This window comes from Diadema antillarum, unplaced genomic scaffold (assembly GCF_040938485.1).
Source record: "Diadema antillarum isolate AM-2024a unplaced genomic scaffold, OU_Dant_1.0 scf00000029, whole genome shotgun sequence".
In the NCBI taxonomy this organism is placed as follows: domain Eukaryota; kingdom Metazoa; phylum Echinodermata; class Echinoidea; order Diadematoida; family Diadematidae; genus Diadema; species Diadema antillarum.
In genome coordinates this window covers 2,187,526-2,210,627 of record NW_027270918.1, presented here as the reverse complement: position 1 = coordinate 2,210,627, position 23,102 = coordinate 2,187,526, and the positions used below count along the sequence as shown (strand labels likewise).

Genomic DNA, 23,102 nt, shown 5'->3' with positions numbered 1-23,102 from the left:
TTATTCTTTTCCAATCATTGATACTATTCATGTTATTATCACCATTATCAATCATTACCAGCATTATTGTTATCATTATCATCGATATTTGTTATGTTTACTACTGTGTAGTTGATTCTGTAACGAGTGATGAAAGCCTAGTCCCTGCAAGAAATGTACAAGAAAGACCAAGATCTATGAGTCATGAACTCTCCACATGAAATACAGTCTGGTCTGTCTCATTGACTGTTGGATAAGTTACTCAAATATATGGTGGAAGACTGTTAAGATTATAGGAACAACAAATTCTTTGGTTTACCAACACACTAACTCAATCAATACTTTGTTTTTCTTGTGTGTTACTTATGTAGCACTTGGGTAACTTCCCCGTCCTGATGCATAGTTTCCGTGGAAACAAGATACAGGGCACTTGTCCAAATCTCTCCTAGAAACTTCAGACACCACTTGGATCAATGAATGTCCACCCAGCTAAAAGACTGTCTTCGTCTTCTGTGCATTTAGTCCTGAAACCACTCCTGCTGAGTTGACATGTATTCTAGAGCAGACACAGAAGCAGCAAAAAGTGCCTTTTATACGACCAGCATCTCGAATCGATATTGTCAACTTGGGGGCATCCCTCCTGAAACTTAATTTCCTGTGTCGTGTATCGAGCTTACAATTGAAGGGGTCGGTGCGATATAGTGCTAATCCACACAATGGTCATTTTGAGATAATCGCTATTGAATATTTGGAAAGTCCATACATAATACATTGATAAAACATGAATGCATGCATTTTTTACCATCTTATTGGTTGAATTCAAATATGATATTTTCATGGAGGTTAGAGTGAAGGATAAGGATTATGAAAATGCATTTAACTCAATTTTGACAAAAGTGTGGGTTAGCACTATATTGCACCGACCCCTTCAATTCATACAATAGATATGAGGAAGAGAAACAATACATACAACCGTGTCCTAACATTGTATATCACAGAGCAGGTTGACAAAGGAAAAAAGAGAGAAAGAGATAAAAAAAAACCCAGAAATGTAATACAAGCATCAATGTGAGAAACAAAAAACCACCACCAACAACAACAGCCAATATCTGCTTAGACATTACGTCCTCCTGCTTAACTATCTCAGGATCACTGTTTCACAAGCTGCCACTGACATTACATAACCAATGGTATTGATAGACATAAACTGGCAAAAAGAAGAAAAAGCAGAAGAAGGAGGAGGAGGAGGAGGAGGAGAAGGAGAAGAAGAAGGAAATTTGGCTGGTACAGAGAGGGTGCAACACACTTTGCCTTCCAAGTCTCCACTGTTTGTTGTAGGAGCTACTGCAGAGGCCTGATCGCTGCATGATGAACAAAATGTTCAACAACATTCCCACAATCACTTCATCCCCCTTGACACACGAGCCTCAATGGGTTTTTTCGGCAGCTTTGAGGTAGCAAACCTCAGACTCCAAATCAGACTCGCTTGCCGAGGTGAGAGACGGGTGGCGGTATGGAAAAAAAAATTGGAAAAGGAGCTCGACAGGTTATGATCAAATTTTCTTGAAGCAAGCCTCATAGGTTTGTCTCAAGGGATGGTACATGCCCAGAAGGCATTTTCAGAGTCTAGTTTTCATGTACAATCCCTAAGGGAAAACCCTAAGTCTTTACAAGCTAAACCCAAAATAAGCCAGATGCAAGGTCATGTGTATATTACATGAATTCTGTATGGCTACAATTGCTTTGCATTGAAAGGGTTTAATAACGTATATAATGACCTTATTTTAAGCACACCTTATCAATCATTGCTGAGACAAATCATTTTAAACAGCACTCATTGAATTTGGCCCTCAGGTCCACTGGTAAATATGCAGTTTGAAGAATATGAAATATAGCATCCCTTGAGAACATCTTTCAATAAACATACACAATGTAGTTTATCATCACCAACCTTCACCCTCTAGGACGTGAGTGATTTTGTGCCTTGCGCACTTATGTTCGCGCACAATGTTTTTATGGTGCAACCTGCTAACACTCTAAGTTGTGGAGCACCTGCTACATCCACCATTTATATACTTGTATTTTTCTTTATTGTTATTTACAAGCTAGTTCACTTCTTCAAATAATCTCTTGTACCTTGCCAGCATTCTCTTCTAAACGAAATAATAATAACATTAAAGTATAGGAAAAATTGAAGCAGTTCACAAATGCAAGGGTACATGATGGTCAGATGATTATCAAGACTTTTTTTGTTTCAACATTTGATTGATAAACAAACACACGCAACATCTCCCTTCTAGGTATTTGAAATAGGTGCCTACAATTCAAAAAGTCTACCATATACATGTATATCCCTGGGGTACCCCATTTCTAAATTTTGAAACAACTGTGTCATTGCTGTTTTTGTATATAGCTAATGACACACTCGAGTTGCAGGGATTGTACTCCCTGTTCATTTTCGTCACACCCCAAGATAAGCATGATTCAAAGTTCTGAAGATGAGAAAAAGGAACAACAACAAAACAATTGTGTGTGCATATTTGTATAAGGGTATATGTTATTGCAGGAAAAAGCGAGAAAGGGAAATATACTGACTGCAAATTTTGGGAAATATGGTGTTCCAAAATGTGAAACGAAACCGAGACACTGGGTGTGAATTTTGAAGCATAGAGCCAGGGGGATTACCCCTTGACTTGACCTGATCCATAATCCATACTCCCCAGCGACTGTCAAAGTAAATTTCTTTCACAAGATCTGTCACCAGACGGACTTAAGAGCTGGTGCTGGGGATGGGCAGAGGGGAGGGAATATGTTGACTTTTGGTTTGATATGTATACCCTCAGAGGGCACCAGCAAACCATGGGGTACCAGGAGCCATCCTGCACGCTACGTTTGTCGCTCACTTCACACTCATACTTGCAAAATGCAACAGAGTGTCAACCCAATGGCTTGTTCTACTCTGACATAAGCAACTTTAACCCTTTGTTTGCTTTGAGACCTGCTTGATATGGAATAACACAGAACATTGTATACATTGTCCAAAGTCCCTGGTGTTGAAAGGGTGAAGAAGCTATTTTGATTATAATACCCAACTTTGCTACCTTACATCCCACCATGACAGTCTCCTTGTTTCTTGCTCCTGAAACCGAAATTACAGAATTATATGCAATAATGTTTAACACTGGCAGTCTCATGGATGCAAGCAAGCAGACTGTTTCCAGTCGGTAAATGAACTGAAATCTCATAATGATGTCCGTTGCACTCAACTTAACTCTGCAACACTGAGGCCCAGACTACAGTGTATGTTGCCACTGATTATCTGTGATTCCAACTTCTATGCATGATATAACTTCAAATGTGGTTTAAAGCTTACCCAGCATTGATGGCAGCCTTGTCTTTGTACGAGGAGGGTCTGATCAAGCCCTCGAGGGCCTCCCGGCTGGGCTTCTGCGGGCTGATCACCAGCGACGTGTTCAGGTTCTCTATGCTCCCGGAGTAGTTGGATCCAGAGCTGTAGGCTGGGTTCCCGTTCTCTCCCATCGGTGTCCGGTAGTTGCCCGGCGACGGCCGCCGCGTGGGCGTGGACGGGCCGATGCCGTCCAAGCTCCCTATCGACGCGGCCTCGTTGCTGTTGCTGGAGGCCATCGAGTCTCGGTCTCTGTCCTTCTTCTTCCTGCCGCTGCCCCGGTTCTTACCGTTGCGCTTGAAGCCCTTCTCTGGCTTACGGAGGAGCGACATTTCTTCCGAGTGAGGTACACCTACATTGAGACAATTGAATAGAATAGACCCAAACTGTCATACCAGCTAGAATTCACTTTCTTTTCTTTAGGTATTTTCTTCCAACATTTGTGTGTATTCAATATCTATCACTCCTTCCACTTTGGAACATAGCAAACACATATATATCTTTCATGGTTGAAACATAAGTCGGTAAAAATCATCGCCATCGTAAATTACACTGTTTTCAACCGAACACTTTGATAGTATGTAACATGTATTCTGCGAGGACAGTAAAGCTTTCGAATATATTGGTAACGAAAAATAATTGCTCAAAGAGACACTCTCCTCTGAGTCCCCTCCAACTACTACATGAGCGACAGTTTCACTCTATTCAGTCAAAACGGCGTTTGTAACAGACTGGCGACTTACGTAATTCGGAACATATTTCTTGCACAGCGTACACGATGTTCTTGGAAAAGTTAACTCGGAGGTCGATGAGCTGCATGTCAGGCAGTTGCACTCTTAGCGTCTTGTGGCAAGGTGTGAAGTGGAGTTTGGCGCCCGCCTGAACCCCGTAGTTGTTCAGGGTTAGCCTTGTCTTCTTCAGCCACACCTTTTTCTCTTCCCACCATACCATGTGGTCAGACCAGTCTATCTGCACACCTAGAATGGATGAATGAATGCAACAACAAGCAAGGCAGTTAAGTGTCATATCAATCATATCTCAAGTTTATGCAGCATACCATGCAGAAATGACAGTTAATCTTGCCTTCTATATCATTGAATAACAACAACAATCTTCTTGGCAATATCAACATTCTAGCACATTTATACAATTCACTTGAATTTTCCTGATCCTGATAAAAGCAGTTATGACTATATTGCATTTTGTTTCACATAGAGTAGAGGAAAAGTTGGGCAAACATTGAATTTCAGCAAAACACTGTGACATTATGTATCTTTAAAAAATCAGTGTAATTCTCCCATTGTATTGTGTTAAGTTATGCTTGATTGTTCTTCTCATGCATTTAAACATCATAATACATATCAGTCCGCCAAGTTAGAAAATTTCTGAAATAGATCAACCTCCACAACCAAAGCCTGCATCACTATTCAGACCATCCTAAATTCAGAGGGCATGTTTGTTTTGTTTTGTTTTTGGCCTGCAATTTCACCCAAGGTACACGACTTCTGTGATATTGCTGTTTTGAAGTCACAAGTGCAAAGCAAACACAAACTCCTACTCAATATAGAAACTAAAATTGTGAAGAGAATACCATCCACATGTCATACAGAAAACAAAAAATCAAAATGAGCTTCTGTGAATAGAAAAGCACTGACAAAATTATACAGAATCACAAAAGAAAACTAAGACTGCACTTGTGATAAACACACACACACACACACACACACACACACACTCAAGAAAACAAAGTACATCAATGTACGGAATGTAAGCTCTCGTTCATCATCTCCTCTGTATAATGAAACATCATCTTGCTGTTTTTGCCAGAATTTCAATCTTGAATGGTGTCGTGAGACCCCGTTCAGCTCCCAGGGGCCAACTTCAGCCCTGTCTACAGCTCATCAATCACGAACAGCAGAGGGGAAGAAAAATGTTGGGGGGGGGGGGAGGAATGACTAGCAAAGCTGACATCAGAAAGAATCATGAATTACCCAAGAAACCTGCACGCTCAGTTTGTTTCTCTGTGATGAGCAGGGATGAAACTAAAGAGATGGAGGCGAAGAAGTCTGTCATATTGCTGAATGGCCCGGGCTAAACTACCACTGTTATTAAGTGTTCTTATTATGCATTGTAAGTTCAGAGTCTACCTCTAAATAAGTACCTACTGGTATGTCTTTTGAAACCAGTACCGATTCAGGAAAGAAGGGAGAAGGGTCCTGGCTGAGTTGTGTTTCTCTTTCACAGAGTAATGTTTTGCGTTTTGTCTTCATTTCTCTCATCTTCAGTTATTTTATGCATGCTGACTGTTTGTTCCAAAAAGAAAAAAAAGTAGATGTACTATAGCAGTGCTGCTTTTAATCATAAGCCAATTTCTTTCTCTATTTCCTTTTTTGGTTCACAAATAAAGAAAAGAAAGAATACCAACTTCATCAGTCATGTCTTATTTCTTTCTCTCTAAAACCTAACAAATCTGCCATGAATGGAGAAATAAACAAACTTGAAAACTATGTAAAATACAGAATATACTAGGACGTACCTATCCCAGGCCAGAATGCATATCATCTACTGAGTACAACTCATCTGTTGCCTAGTGACACTGCAGGAGACTAACATTAATCATTCAGCATAACTGCATCTTCTTCACAAACTGACATGCCACTGAGACGCAATGTGCACCCAGCGTGGAAAGGCGGGTATGTGTACTATGACCAGGACACGAGACGACAGAGGAAAAGAAGCGCAGAAAGTAGGGTTAAAGGGATCGTATAGTTTTGGTTGAGACCAAACTTCAGGTTTCTAACAGTTTTTGGTGAGAAATATTTTCTAGTGATAAACCTCTTATAAAATATGAAAGAGCATGTAATTCCAAGAGGAATTCAACATTTATTAGATGAAAATTGGTTCTGAAATGGCTGAGATATCCAAAACAGAGCAATCCTAATAAAAGGTGGGATCCACCTTTTATTACGATCACTCTGTTTTCAATACTTTGTTTCAGGATGTCTTGGCCATTCCAGAACCGACTTTCATCACATAAACTTTGAATTCCCCTTAGAATGGTATGCTCTGTACCATTTCATAGGTGGTTTCTTTGTATCTCGCAAAAAGTTAAAAGCCCTATCCTCATCTCTACCAATACTATACCATTTCTTTAACCAGTCACAGTATTAGTCATGTCAAAACTGCCGTTGGACCTTGACCCATCTATAGACAAGTTTCATAAGAATTACACTGCCAGCAATTCTCCGCTAAAAAAAAGTCAAGTTCAATGTCAGTGCTGTAGGACACCAAGGGAAAATAATGGCAAATCCATGACTTATGTCAATTTATGTGGACACGAGGTGAGTGCCATCATAAATTTTAATATTCCTCCTGCAGAAAGCATCACATTCTTTTGTACACTGAGTATGTCACAAAACATCTTCATTTATGTTCATTTCTTTTTCTTTTCTTTTTTTACCTTCAGCCAGTGTCATCCGATTCAGAGCTATGCAGGCCTACTTTATAGAGAAGGGGAATTAGAGCACTCACAGATTTAAAGGGACTGTACAGTACTGGTTTCGGTGAGGATTCAGTTTGTAACATATTACCAGACACTTTAGAAACCACTCTATAAAATGTTTAAGAGCATACAATTCTATTTAAAGGGGAATCAGAAGTTTATTTGATGAAAATCGGTTTTGAAATGACTGAGATATCTAAAAACAAGGAGAAACAAAGAGATCCTAATAACAGTTGTGGCCTGTCAATTTTATTAGGATTGCTTTTTTGGATATCTCAGCCATTGCAAAGCCAATTTTCATCAAATGAATGATGAATCCTTCTTGAAATTACACGCTCCTCCATATTTCATAAGCAGTTTCTCATTATCTCACCAAAAAGTGTTATAAACCTGAATTCTCATCTCAACCAGTACTGTACAGTCCCTTTAAAGGGATGGTAAAGTTTTGGTTGGGATGGACTTCAGGTTTACAACTTTTTTTTTTTAGACAATGCGAGACCTCTTATGAAATATTAAAAAGCCATACAATTCTAATAGGAATTCAAAGTTTATTTCCTGAAAATTGGTTTTGAAATGGCTGAGATATAAAAACTAAGAGATTCTAAATGAAATAAGAGGACCCACCTTTTATCAGGATTGCTTTGTCTTACTTTGTTTTTGGATATCTCAGTCATTTCAAAACAAATTTTCAGCAAATACACTTGGAATTCCTATTAGAATTGTATGCTCTTTAATATTTCATAAGTGATTTCTGATTATCTTGCAAAAAGTTAAAAGCTGAATCTCCATCTCCACCAAAACTATACCATCCCTTTAAACTTAGAAAATAACTGACAACTGTCTGACATTCATCAGGAAGTGGATACTAATATCATAACCAGGCTCTACTGGTGACTTTGTTCTGAGCATCCATAAACCACTCACATACTGTCACAGTACATGAAAAGTTCAATCACCCCTCTGCATTGTATCCGGACAGGGAGAAGGCAACACCAAGTGCATGTTGCTGATTCACAGACCACAATCCCTTTTGTGCTGCAGTACATGTATTTGCTTCTCCTGAACACAAAAAACATCAAAAGCTCCAAGGCCACGGTAAATAAACATGTCAAACAAATAAATATGGCATGTTTGTTTGCATACAATCCCCAGTTATTGCTTCATGGGTAAGGCTTCTCTGTCCCCCCCCCCCCCCCAACAATGACTGTCTTTTAGTAGCATACACTACATATTACAAATACATGGAAAACAGAACTATGGCAAATGCAATGTGCGTTTTTTGCCTCCCCCCCCCCCCCCCCCATTACTCTATACGAAACCCTTACAGTGCCATAGCTCACCTAAGTATACATGTACATTGTAGCGCTCTTGACAGAGTTACAGACAATGTTACATATAGCTCTCTGGGGAGGAGACCTGGTAAAGAAAAAATTTCCAGTTCACGTGTACAACAATGTATACACATCTTATTACCCCTGCTATACTACAGCCAATCAGAGCAGTTGTAACATTCTTGTTTCCAAATTCTCTCAGTATAACACAAGTACAGTAGCTACAATTGGTTGGGGATACAGCACTCGTCAGTATTGAGGACAAGAGATCTGAGGTATCTTTATCATAGGTAAAAGTCAGTAGCAAAGTTTTTTATATCCCATCAATATCATTTGTAAACTTGTGTGATTATCTCACTATCTATTGTTACTCTGCATACATTGTACATTAAATCCCCCTCTTAGCCATAACCTAATGGCCCTCAAACATTTTTTCTTCTTTTTTTTCACAGAAACTGAGAAATTCCACAATTGCAATGTACTTCAAACACGATATCAATGCAACAAATGTAATCATTTCTTTATGTGCACGATATCACAGTTCACACACTAAATACCGATAGAATTTTTTTCTGGTGGCAAAGGATTAAAGGCTGCTTTTTGTTTCTCTTCTGGTTCTGTTGCTATTTAAATCAGCACAATAGTTCTCACGCTAGATGGGCCACGACACACGAATAGACTGAAATTCTCTTGCAGAATAGAAAGAGGAATGCAGGTAGCTTGTTCTACTTGATTTCACATCTTATGTTACCGCCAGAATGACTGCCTCCGTGTGTAACAAACAGAGGATACCACTGCAGCGTAATGTTACAGTCCCACTATATTCATACAGATACTTTCTTGCTGTTTCACGCGGTAACTCATTTGTTTTTATCAAATTCATTCATTCATTTACCTATTCATCCCAATTGATTAATCAGACAAACTTGTGACTACTGTCTGACTGATCATCTTCAGAAATACAGGAAGCGGAATCATTCGCCCAACTTGAAGGAAAAAAAACAACAACAACAATCATTCTGGTTATGATGTATTCACATGACCGATGCAGCGCTACATCCAGGTCTTAAACAACTGACATGCGAGAGTGGCTGGTAGAGTGCCCCAAGTTTGATACTTGTCCTATTCTATTCTGAATTTCGAGTGATCTGCACCATTGTTACACATTTGTACATTAAAGGACAAGTTCACCTTCATAGACATGTGGGTTGAGTGAATGCAGCAATATTAGTAGATTGTCCGATTTTCCCCAAACTTTCACTGATGTGTTCTACTAATATTGCTGCATTCACTCAGTCCACATGTTTATGAAGGTGGACTTGTCCTTTAATGTCAAAACCGTGCGCACACACTCTCTCTCCCTCTCTACCTCACATCTTTCCTGGTCTGACATTGACAAGGCAGAATGAAAAGGGCTCACGATGACACTTGCTTTCGCTTTCAGAATGCTTCATCTTGCTTTATTTCTCTGCCTCCTTACCAAGCACTAATTTTGGCTTTTTCGTCGAAGCAGCAGACTTAAAGTGCAATGCAGGAAGTCATCGTCGTTGCGCAGCACCGCTATTCGCTGAATGCTGAGTGAAGTTCGTTTGATGTAAAGACACAACTGGTCAAACATGCAATGGAAATTCACAGAACATTTTCACGCATGGCAGTGCCTAGGCACATCAACCATATGAACAGCAGCAGCACGTTCATAAGGTAAAAAGCTGGTTAAACTGTTCCATTAACTGTGCCTTTTAAAACGTGTCTTTCTGACTCTAGAAGTGAGGGGTAGTATATTATGACCCATTGACCACTAACCCTCCTATGTCTACTCAACCCACAACAAAGATGGGCAAGTGCAATAATACAGCACTTCTAAGTATCTTCAGGAGGTATTTAACACACTTCACACCTCAATTGCACTTTATTCCAATGCTGCTTTAGTTTAAAATCTAACAATTAACACATAATTACTGGTGTATGACCGCTCAACTCTCTTTGCCCTGTGTTATTGAGTAAAATTTGGCTCAACCCTAAGTGTGGATCCCTATATCTAGGAGGAGGCCCCCTTTACTACAGGTCTTCCAGTACATCACAGCAAACACTTCTTTACTTTTTTTCATTTGTATGCAAACTCTGTCACGTTGGGTTACTCTTGCATGACCGCACTATGACTGGGTGACTCAAATCGTCCAATTTGCCTTGTGCTGTGCCTTTTAAATCTGGCCAAACCCCCACGACGGGGAGGCTATTCACGTCGGCTGTGGCTTTCAATTGCCGGCACGCACGATAAAGCTCACTTTAAAAAAAAAGAAGAAATAGCCAACCCTTGTGTGAGGGGAGGGGGTTAGGAATGCAGAGCGCACCATCGATTCGGAGTGAGGCAATTGAGAAAATGGAGGCAATTTAAAAATCAGAGCTTCTGCATTCGCGCAAGACTTCCCCTTCCAACTTAACCCTCTGCACACCAAAAAGGACAAAACTTGGTATAGGAAACCAAGGAAGCAATATGAAGTCGTCACTCCTAACGGCTTGCTACATACTTGTGATTAATGCACACTGTCCTACAATTCAGAGTACACGAAAAAGGTGGCCAAAAATACTGCATATTATACACTATAGGCCTAGGTAATAATACCAAATTACACTTTGGACATCAAAAGTACTGAACTAAATATTCTTCATTGGCAATTGCTGTCTTTAAGTGTCAAGTGTGATTGCATTATTGCTTTCCCCATACAACAATATACAAATACACAAAGGATGAAATGTTGACAGCACATGTGTACTACACTGTACACTTCCAGGTTTTCACAACTCTGGCAATTTCTGTAATGAAGCAGTACTGTAGGCTGTAGGGCCTACTGTAAAAGTGGTTTCTCCAAGTACATAAATTTTCGCGGTTTCCATTGGTGCCGACTTTTTCGCGTGTGTTTAAATTCGCGGTCGGTAATGATAGCGTTGTAACAACCCACGAGTTCAAAACATTTTCGCGTGATGTTAAATTCGCGGTTCAATCTCAAAGCGTGAAAATCGTGAAAATAAAACCACCGCGAAAGAAACCACTTAGGCCTATACAGTAACTTGTAACGACTGGGGGGGGGGGGGATCCAAAATATCTACTACACCTATCCTTGTGTATAGGCCTCTATATGGTTATGCAAACCGATGACAAATATGTTGATATGCCAAAACAAATCCACCAATAAGTATAAAGATACTCGTGGTGACTCCAGACTTTCATCTTTTTGCCAGTAATATGAAACAGAAAGAGATGTACACGCCTGTGGGGCCATAAATTTGACATGATTCGATACATTTCGATTGATTTCCATCTCAAAGTTTCTGATGAATTCCCCACATCATATTCTAATCAGCACTGCTGCACCCAGGGTTACAAATGTGTACTACTGTGTAGCTGGGACAGTCAGCAGCTTCTGGTTCCACTCTCCCTGTTGTGAGAAAGCTACAGAGCTGAATTAAGCCAAACAGCTGGCAGGAAGTTCTGTGTCCCTTTAAAAAGTCAGCAGGGGAGTGACCTAGGGAAACCTCTCCCTGCTGAGCAGCCTTCACTATGTTTGGTCATTGGGTCTGTGGGGCACCATGGCTAAAGGGGAGGGTATATTAATACACTGCCCATAAGCATCTTGTTCACAAGTGCTCCTTCACATGGCTCCCACCAACTGGCCATTGCAATGTTTCTGCACTATGACCAATGGCCTTGTCATTTCAACCCTAGACCAAAATGTGTGTGGGGGGGGGGGGAGGGGGTGGTGCTTCATTCTTTTCATTTTCGGTTGTGTGCAACTTCATATTCCTTTACTTCGTTTGTACATGTACCCACCTTTATACATGCAGACTCATCATACACGTAAATGAGCATGAGGAAAAATGTGTGTCTGGGTTTACAGAAATTCCTTGATCCTTGTGTGGACTACACAAGGTACGTGTACATAAGTTGCTTCTGATAAAAACACAGTGTCAATATTCTCAAATGTAATGGCTTGTTCTGAGGAAATTTCACTGTACATCACTGCTTATGACACTTTCCTGCAGAAATAATGAAGCCATATGTGGCTTATACGCCTACACTTCTCGGTATATAGTGTTTCATTTGTTTCTATCTATAGGACCTAGATGTGTACTATGTGATTTATATTGTTTTACATTCCTGCTCCCAGACAGGTTTTTTTTTTTCTTCTAAGAATTCATATATCTCTTAGCATGGGTGGTGGTAGAGACATATTACTGGTAGGTACTTTAGCGATATCACTGACAGATTGAAGCCACGGATTATTAAGAACGCAATATGTCTATCACTCAGGCACACAATAGGTCTGCCACTGGGACACAATTTTGATAAAGTTATCATAAATGTAATGGATGATTCCTTGATAGTCCAAACATTCAGACATATATTGTCATAATATATACACTGCTATAAAGCACAGTCTGTTGACCTGTGAAATGATGGTACTGTGATTAAAAAAAAAAAACGGTTTTTTTATAATATACAATTTGCACAATGATATTAACCACTAGAAATGGCTTTGGGTGACCTATCATCCTGTATATCATAAATCTTGTTTTTAATAGCAACCCTCTTGTGTTCATATGCATCGTTTGGTAATACTATCCTACCCTTGTAGTAGATCTGTCAATCTACCCACATGATTAGCTTGACCTCTCTTGTATTCACACTAAGGTCATATTTAAAAGCATTAGTCTCTACATGCAGACCCTTTCACAATAATTGCCTACAGTCAAAACAGAAGCCTAATGATAGTTATTTTGATTTTTTTTCTGTGATTGAAAACATGGCTCACTGACAAATTCATGCAGTAAACAGGAACTACAGCTGCATATTTCATTCTTAATTTTTATCACAGAAATACAAAAGAAATGATAGCAGTTAGGCCTATATGGATCACACATGCTTTCTTAAAGGTAGGGGATACCTTTTACAGACCTCCCAAAATGCAGCAAAACATTAAATATGAACCTCAGGGGACTTGTTTAGGCCACTGCTGAGAAATTTGGAAGTCAACAGTTATCTACAATTTGAATAATGCACAAAACTCAACTACTCAGTAGTTCTGTGTGTCAGCCACACTTAAGCCTTTTTGTTGTAGTCTTCTATATTTTTTTATTTATAAACACAAATCTAAAAGTATAAAAGCTGATGTAATAACATATAGAGTGCGTGGCAAGAATGTATATAGAAATGTTTGTAAGTTTTGATGAACTTTCTTTACAAAATATACATGATGGACACACATGCAGTGCATGGGTCTGCAAAGCTAGCCTAGTAATGTACTGGAATTTACGGTGAGCCCCGAAAAAAATTCAATTCAAAATCTAACGGTCAATAAAAATGTACTAAATGTTACCTTCCACTTTCAATACTTTATGGGAGTTTCTAAAATGATACTCTCTTCAACATACCACTGTTTTTATACAACTCTTCATTTAAGGCATGCAAATGGGATTCCCTACCTTTAAGGAGCAATAAGGTATTGTGCAAAAAATGCACCACAAGTTCTCATCCCTAAATTACGGCATACAATTGACAAGGTACACATGTGTGTAGAGTCCTCTAACCACACTATTGCCATGGAAGATACAAGGATACCCACACTGTGTGGATAAGTGAATGTAACATATTTTGACTGAAACATGATGCAGTGCTCATGTACATGTATGGCGAACTTCAATGGGCTAAATATGCTGCAATCTGAGAGGTACGTACAAAGTACTTCACAAGCACTCTTAAAACAAACTTCAATAAAAGTTTGTGAATAGGGTCTGCAATCATTAAGAATAATATTCATAAGCTGTTGGTGCTGATAGCATACGAGCAAATATCATAAGTGGTCCTTCCCTTCTGTTATGATCATCATTTGGAATAGATTACCCCGCCCTGTGCCAGCCTATCATTTTTCCTGTTCACTGAGTCCTGGCTCTTGACCTTTCTAAATTTTCTACCAGATTAGTCTTGCTCCAAGGCTGACACAAATTTGGTACAAAGGCCTAGTCATATGTTCACTCCAAGGTCAATGCCTGCTTTTGTACCATCTCTTTTGCATATTTTCTTTTCAATATTAAAGGGATGGTACAGTATTGGTGGGGATGGAAATTGGGCTTTAACTTTTTTCGAGATACCAAGAAAACACTTATGAAATAGTACAGAGCATATCATTTAAGAAGAATTCAAAGTTTATTTGATAAAAATCATGTTTGGAATAGCTGAAACATCCAAAAACAAAGTAAAACAAAATGATCATAATAAAATGTGGGTCTCACACTTTATTACGATCACTCTCGTTTTTGATATCTCAGCCATTTCAAAATCAATTGTCATCAAATAAACGTTGAAATCCTTATGGAATTACATGCTCTTTCATATTTCATAAGAGGTTTCTCACTATCTCACCAAAAAATTATAAAAACCTGAAGTTAAGTCTCAACCAAAACTATACGATCCCTTTAATATCATCTTCCTGATTTCACAGCAAATAAAGTTATAGGGCCTATAATGCATTATCACACATTTTCTTTGAATTGGTCTAGTGTAAAAACACACCGAAGTATCCATGCAAGCTAATTATCAGGACTAGCTCTAAGGCATAAAATGGCAAGGGGAAAGTGAGACAATGGTGTGTTATGGTCTGAACTTTTGATATTCACTGGTACTTGTACATGCATTTTAAAAGTATAGCAATATCAAATGATCATGAAATATTAATCAGCTGAAGAAATCAGTTTGTGTGACTAAGGCTTCATAACAAAAATAATAAATGAAAAGATTTCAAGGCAATCACACATCCATTTTGCACAAGCCCATGTAAGTGATAACAAGTGGACTAACGCTGTACGAGCCCCATGTAATCAAAGAATACAGTCTGGAGGCTACTAGACAGTAGACTACATGAAGCTAACGGTAATGCAGGAAGGTGGTAAGTCTGCTTGGCATCACACCTCAGCCAGGCACTGGCATTATCAATATTGCTTGGAAGACCCCCCCCCCCCCCCTTTCCCTTGTCAAGGTCATCAAGGAAGTTATGGGCCTCATGTGTGGAAGGACTTCCTTAGTTCTCCTTTATTATCTTTGACTGTCACTCACTACAATGCACTTCAATAGGCCAATGTACAAATGTATTCAAACCTATGGGTATGCATATTGCAAGGCACACCTATATTCACTGCAAACAAGAGGGTCATGTGAGGGTAGCTACTGTAAAACGAGGAATGTTCGCGTGCAATTTAATTTCGCGAATTTCGCGAGCGCCAAGATTCGCGAAATTAAAATGCACGCAAAAATTCTTGTCTACATTATATGCATTGAATGCATTTCGCGAAAATTTCATGCCGCAAAAAAAGCTGTCGGCTCCAATTCGCGAAAAATTCATGCCGCGAATATATCATGTTTTACAGTAGGCCTATTAGATCAGCACACCCAAAACTATGTATGCTAAAATACATTTAGGACAAATAAAATTGTGAATACCAATATCCACTTTCTCTGCAAAACAGGCACAGACCTTAACTGCCATTAAAGCATTAATGTCACCAAAACAATATCTTTCTAGCAATTTGTCCTTCAAACAGAAATATAACATCAACGTCACTGATCTTATGTCATTTTCTACACTAAAGAATGCCTTCAGCAACTTTTAGTTCCGGGATACATACGGCATCTAATTTTTGTATTAGACTATTAATTAAAGAACTCTCTTGAAAAACTCATGCAACCATCAACTGGTGAAGCAGAAAGTGTGATGACCCCATTTTTGCCAGCCGACCACAGTCAGGGAGGTGAAGGGTAATCAAGTCATCCTCCGTGCCACAGTTAACAAGTCTGCATGGTGTGCACAGCAGAGCTGTCCTGTGGAGTGTTGTGCTTACAAGCTTCTACCCCTGTCTCAAGTTCATTAAAGCATTCATCTGTGCACAGACAATACACTGGGAAGTGGGATAGGATTGGGGGGGGGGGGGGGCTTAGGGAGATCGAGGGGGTGACCTTTACAAATTTAGCAGATCACATTCTAAAGAACTTAGAAGTGGAGGCGGCTGCTACATAAATGCAGATATAGAATGGGGGATGGGGCAGAAAGACAGCCGGATGACCTTTTCAGATCTGGCAGATCACGTTGTAACTCTGGTGGTGGTGGTGGGAGGGGGGGGGGGGGGGGGGCTGTCACGTAAATGCCGAGATCGAATGGACTGCAGCCAGCTGAAACTGATGTAAATATGCAGGTGGTCAGGGCTTAAAGCTGTGATACATGGTTTCCTGAGCAAACAGCTGTCAAGGCCAGTCATCCTCTTCTTCGGGCACAAGTTGGAAATCTCACACAGCTCTTTTACACCACTCATACTTGATGTCACTGGATAGACCAGTTTTCCTTGAACAAATCTATAGCATGTGATTAGGCAAAAGGGCATACGAAACCTTAATCTTGATAGTGAAATTATTGCATTTATGCAGACCTACAGTATTACAGGTTTCTTTAAACTGAATTTGTACTATCTGGCTGACACTATCTACATGTAGAGAGTAGGGCAGCCTGCATGATCATCCCTTCAAGGCACACATGTTGTACATGTAATTTTTTTTTTTTTTTTTTTTAACGAATATCAAACTTATCAATCCATAAATATACTGGCATTGGCATTATCTCGGCCATCAAAACCTGAGGGTACCTATACGGTCTACAGTGAACTGTGGGTCCTAGGGAAACACAAGAACACAAGTCTGTGGTTTATGTAGGAAGAAGACACCAGATTAATAATCAACTGAACCAGAGCATTCAACAGGAACACTTCAAAAGGAACACTTCAGATAATGAATGTTGCAACGGTGCTTGACGAATCTGTATCAATGATCGACTAGAATTTTCCTTTTTAGATGCAGAGTTTTCACTACGGTGTACAGTATCTGTACATATCCAATCAGCCCACACAATTCACACCTTCACACTTTTTTCCCACTCCTCGTCAATTCAATGTAAAGAAAAGCATCGTCAATTCAATGTGAGAAAAGCATCAGCTCCAACCACCATTCATAGAACCGTGAGCTCCAATACTGCTATTTTCCCCCTTTTTTTTCCAACATTACACACTCCATTCCATCCTGGTACTACGACTCGTGTCAAATATCAAGTCTCACAATAACCAACGCCTACAAAAGATGGGCTACACATTGAAAACTTGAATACACAGCCTTTTCGATCATCCCTGTGCCTCCAACGGAAATCACAATAGGTATTATTGTGTGTGTGTGTGTGTGTGTGTGCATGTCTGTCTGTCTGTCTGCGTACATGTGGTGTGTGTACGTGCATGTATATGTGTGTGTGTGTGTGTGTGTGTGTGTGTGTGAAAGAAATGAAAGGAGATATGGAAAGAGGATAGGGCATAGGAGGAGCAACACAAATAAGGGGAGTGAGGCAATAGAAGCGTGGTATCCCTTGTCGCCCTTGATTCTCACGGCTGAGTGAATGACTACACTGCAGGGCACCCACCTTGTGTTTTCTTGTGTACGGCTGTGAAGCCAACCCTCTTGCACTACCATTAACACATAGCAGGGGTATGAGTCAGGGGGTGACACAGAAGTAGTCACTTTTCTTTCAAAACCACAATACATCATAGGGCTCCCCTTCCTCATCCCTCTATCTCCACTGCAATGTAGACTTGTGTATGGGGATGGTGTAGGCTTAGGGTTTGTTGGTTGTTGTTGTTTTTTCTATCCCCCTCCTATCCCCCCACCCCCAGTATCCCCCTTTCACATTTCTCCTTGATTCTTATACTCAGTCCCATATTCATCTATGATCCAGCCATGCCTGTATCTCCAAGCCAGGTAGGCTTGGCAAAATGCATTTAACCTAAATCAAGTAGCCAGCCTATACACTGTGCCATAATAATATACAAGTATTTTCGGTTTGTGTGCATGCAAGCACCTGCAAATGGAGGATGTGCAATACTGAATAATTGATGATGGGGGGGGGGGGGGGGGATACAGCAAACTGCACTTTGCTTGGGTGATTACTGACAGCGTTGTGAACCGGGCTTTTTGTAGAATAACGGCACGGCACTATGCTGACCAAAGCCACGATCATAAATATCACTTCGTTCATACACTTGCAAGAGGTTATGACTACAGTACATACATTGTAAGCGTGCACTGTGTGCTGTGTGTGACCACTTGACATGTCACTTGGTGCTTTCACATACACTGTACTGTATGCTTTGTGTGGCTGAGAAAATCTAACATCCTATCCCTGCATAAATTGTACTTGAGGCTCACATGGATACCAACCCTGGAAAATACATTAAAAGGACATTCTGCTGCATCCTCATACAGTATGTGACAGTAAACAGAAGAGTATACACACTTAATTTGTCTTGCTTTTCTCTGAACCAAGAGAAATTCAGTGATTTATTGCAAGAAGTACGTAAAGGCTCATTGAGTCATATGGATACTAACATCAGAAAGGAAGTACATTTACTGCTGCCTGCTAAAATATGACAGTAAACAGCAGTGTATACAGGTATAATTTCATCTTGCTTTTTACTGAGCATGCAATTGTAAAGAAATTAACTGTGATTTATTCTCATTTCACTGATGTATAATCTCTCCTGCAAAAATATGACTTCTAAATGCATCCTTCTACTACTATGATATCCTATCAAATACTAGAATTTAATAGGACATCATCATCATCATCATCATCATCACCTTATCATGTAATAATTGAAGATTATCATCTATACTATGATAATCACTGCTACTGTCATCATTACTAGCATGACTATTATTAGTACTTTCACAATCATTTTCACTTTCATTAATATTCTAATCATTATCATTACTACTACTATGATTACCATTGTCGTAATCTTCACCATTGATATCAACAACATTATTACTGCCATCCCCATTACTACCATTATCAATCAAGCCAATCTCATAGTACCTGTACGCATGTAGGGCCTACACTGTATATCACTGGCCCAAGCAGACTGAATTTTGCATAAATTGTTACGGCACTTGTTTTAGCCTGGCATGGTGATGCGGTAGGAGAGGGTGAATTTTGTGATGTATCTGTGGAGGACTGGGATGAGTCATGGAGTGGAGGACGTGCTAAATAATGCACACATTTAGTGTCCTAAAATGACCTCCTCTCACTTGGTAAAGGGTACTGTGTAGGGGATCTCCCATCCAATTCAAAGGCGCTGTGCCTCTGGCAGGATAGCATACCCTAGGGATTGCTTCGTGAGCACCAGCAGTGCTGTGAAAAAGGTAGGAAAGGGGACAGCGAACAAACACTGCACTGCAACAGCTTTCACAAAATATGCGTTCTGATCCACCCTTCGTCATGCACACATACAGTACAAACACACACCACACACACAAAAGTGTCCTTCCCATTCAGATTCTATTGACCTGCATCATGGTTTTAGTAGAGCCTCAGTTACTCTAACATATATGAAAAAAAAAATACAACAAAACATAAACAAATAAATGAAAAAGACAAAAACCTTACAATAACAGAAGATATCTCCTCTGATACTTTCTTCCCTAAGGCAACTTCCATCATAATTCATAACCTTTCATTTCCTGAGCCAAGCCACTCACGTCCTTTCATTCAAGGCCAACAACAATTGTACTTGTTTCTTTAAATTGAAGTACATAAGTATACAAAAGAAAGTCACTCGAATTCCACACAACTCCCTCCCTCCCTCTTCTCACTCCAACCTCAGCAAGTTAAAAAATAATAATAAACTGGAACAAAAAAAAAAACAACCCTGGAGTGGACACCTTGGTAACTTATACTTTCTTTCACAGGATAGTGAATGGGGCATGATTGGACCTAAGCCTCTTTGTCATGCTTGTATGCATTTTAAGATGAAACCCATAATAAACACACCGTACTTCGTACAGTTGTATGTCCACTATATATATCTGCGCTTTTAATCACTTCTCTTGAAATTTCAACACAAGTTCACATGAATTTATATAGTGTGTATGAGATATAGGCTACTCTGTATAGACTCTGATTGGTATCACAAAAATATCACAACTGACTGAAGAATTTCAACATGCAAATCTTTGATGGAATATCCTCTTAGTACAGTTGTGCATTGTGATGCACTGCTACTCCTCAGGGAACGTAGTGCATGTGCCAACATGCAAAAGAGACAATCCCCACTTTACACCTTCATGTTGCATTTGCAGGAGGCTGAAATATTTAAGCAACCATACAACAACCTTTCCTACACTTTCCTATGCTAGAAATCATCCCGTCCCCCAAGCGTTATTCCTCTTGCCTACGAGGGAGGGACGGGGGACAAAAGATTGAGGATTAAAACGGCAAAGCAGCCCAAACAGGAAGTGTTGGATATCTCTTGACAGAGACTAGAGGAGACAACACAGTGTGTCACTGGCTGTTTTCACACGTACTGAGAGTGCGCAATTTGAATCACGATTTTAATGGTGCATCACGAGAATCACGATCCAAATGATGCAGTTTGGCTGTGTGCATGTAAACTGGAATCACGGCGGGTGGTTTGAATCATAATTCCACTCGTGATTCAAATGACGGTCCAATCACAGTTCTCAAGAATTGCAGAACGAAACAGTCGTCTGTATGAATTGACCTCTAAATCACGTTTTGGAGGGTGGAGCTTATGGTTATTAAAAAAAAAAAAATGCCCCTTAAATGCTCACACTGCAGTCAAAGTGCTTGCTACTTACCACTCAAGAGTATTGATAGGAACTACAAAAAAAAAACTATACCTCCTCTCCTCGCACTGAAATTCTAAACAGCCGAATCCCAAAAGCCTTCCTTTTACGTCTACAGACAATAATTCTCACTGTAATTGTAATCATAATTGTAATTCAGCATTGCCATAACGCTTCTCAACCCGTGTGAAAACGGTCACTATCTCTTCTTCACTATCCAGGCTTCTCTCAGGGCCATCAGCAGGAAGTGTAGGAGGCGAGGTGTCAAAAAACATAATGGTGTGTCAATACATACTGTGCTCGTCTTCTGTAGTTACACATAATATACCTACTGAGATAGGAGGTGCTAAGCGAGGCAATAACTGTCACTGAGAACATGACAAACATATCATCCTTTCTGACCTAGAAGGGAGCATCAAGAACAACTGTATTCATGGTGCAAAACAAGAGTACTGTAAAAGTGGAAGTTTTCGCAGTGTTGAAATTTTCGCGCATTTCGCGCAACCAGAAACTAGCGCAAAAATAAAAGCACGCGAATATTTTTGCTTGCATATTGTATGTTCCTGTGTGGGATCTCTTGATTCCGCGGAATTAAAAACACGCGAAACTCTTTTTACACCGCCAAGCGCGAAAATATCCACTTTTACAGTAGATTAAACACATTGTACTTCTCTCCTCTTTATATCTGACAATACATAGACAAGAATATCTGTATAATCCCCACAGTTTTGTCTCACTTCCTTTTCCTTGTGTACAATTCCTTTCCACCATGAATATTCAACAGATTAGTTTGGGCAGCTCCCCATTAAAACGTCCATGAATTTTAATTTCATTACCCTATTCTGTCGGTACAGAGAAATACTCTGCATGAATGCAGTGAAAGTAAAACTCTCTGTAACCCTAGACTGGGACTACAAGCCTTCAAGTGACTATTAAACATCAGTGCTAAATCTGTCCATTGTACCGTGTATACATTCATACAATGTACATGTACATGATCCACTCACACACACACACTCAAAAACAACAGTGTCTGGTGATTGATTTTTGCAACGTGATGCAAAATCTGATAATTCTTGTGTGTGGACAAACACCTTACAAAAAAAAAAATCACTTTCATGGTCTTCGTCGTGACACACACACACACACACACACACACACATACACAAATTGTTCGCGTGCATTTTATTTTTGTGAATTTCGCGAGAGCCAAGACTTACAAAATCAAAATGCACACAAAAGTTCTTGTCTTCACTGCATTGAATGCGAGCGGCAATTTGCGAAAAAAAGGCCATCTGCTCCAATTCGCGAAAATTTCATACCGCGGATATATCATGTTTTACAGTAATTCATGACATCACTATCAAAGTTGTGTACATTGTATGTGTGTGGAGGTGTATTTGTGTGTATGTGAATGTGGACATGAAATAATGCAAGCCATATAATGTGAACGTGTAACACAGGAACCAAATTTTCCTTCATATCTTAATTTCCTTTGATTTCATATTAGGCTGATGACTATCTCAAATCAGCATCAACCATCATTTGAAGACTATCATGTTTAAATTATAAAAGAACTGATAATAAGAGACTTGTCATTTACTCTGTGTCCTATGCAAACAGCATTGAGAATATGGGTTTTGAGAAGTCTGCCCTGAATAAGGAGTGTCCTTTAGCAATACTGCATACATGTACTCCACATCAGTTCCACGAACTACACTATTCATGTGTACTTGACAGGAAACTAAAATGGTATTGCTTCACCATTACACAATTGCTCATTTCTTTACTTTATTGGTCCAAGTATAGAAACATAACTCCACATGAAAGTCACAAGGGATTTACCCCTGTCTTCTGAGCACACATTCTCAGGCTCATGTCCTTGCGTTTTATGTGTATGAGATGGGTACGAATCGAACACACAGATGCTGGTACTTTGCATGATTACCTTCAGTTTCTGTCTGTCAATAGCTGCATGTCACATGTGCAGTTACATATCACCAACTATGCCATACAATGTACCAGAGGCTCATCATAACTACAGGCATAACTATTCACCACATACGCCTCAACACACGGCTGTTTTATCAACGGCAGTCTAGACGACAAACTTTCAGTGCTGGTCTGAGTGAGCAGGCGCTAGCTGGAGTGCCTATTCAG

General features: G+C 39.7%; 1 protein-coding gene across 1 annotated transcript in view; it reads right to left on the bottom strand.

Annotated features, from left to right (window-relative positions):
* Window positions 1-23,102, bottom strand: part of LOC139739022 (fermitin family homolog 2-like) — a 110,089-nt gene that overhangs the window by 78,983 nt on the left and 8,004 nt on the right. Inside the window, exons 3-4 of the mRNA XM_071649638.1 lie at window positions 4,129-4,362; window positions 3,353-3,737 (exon numbers count right to left, since the gene is read on the bottom strand). Of these exons, the coding sequence (XP_071505739.1) occupies window positions 3,353-3,737; window positions 4,129-4,362 (619 nt within the window). The remainder of the gene's footprint in view (window positions 1-3,352; window positions 3,738-4,128; window positions 4,363-23,102) is intronic.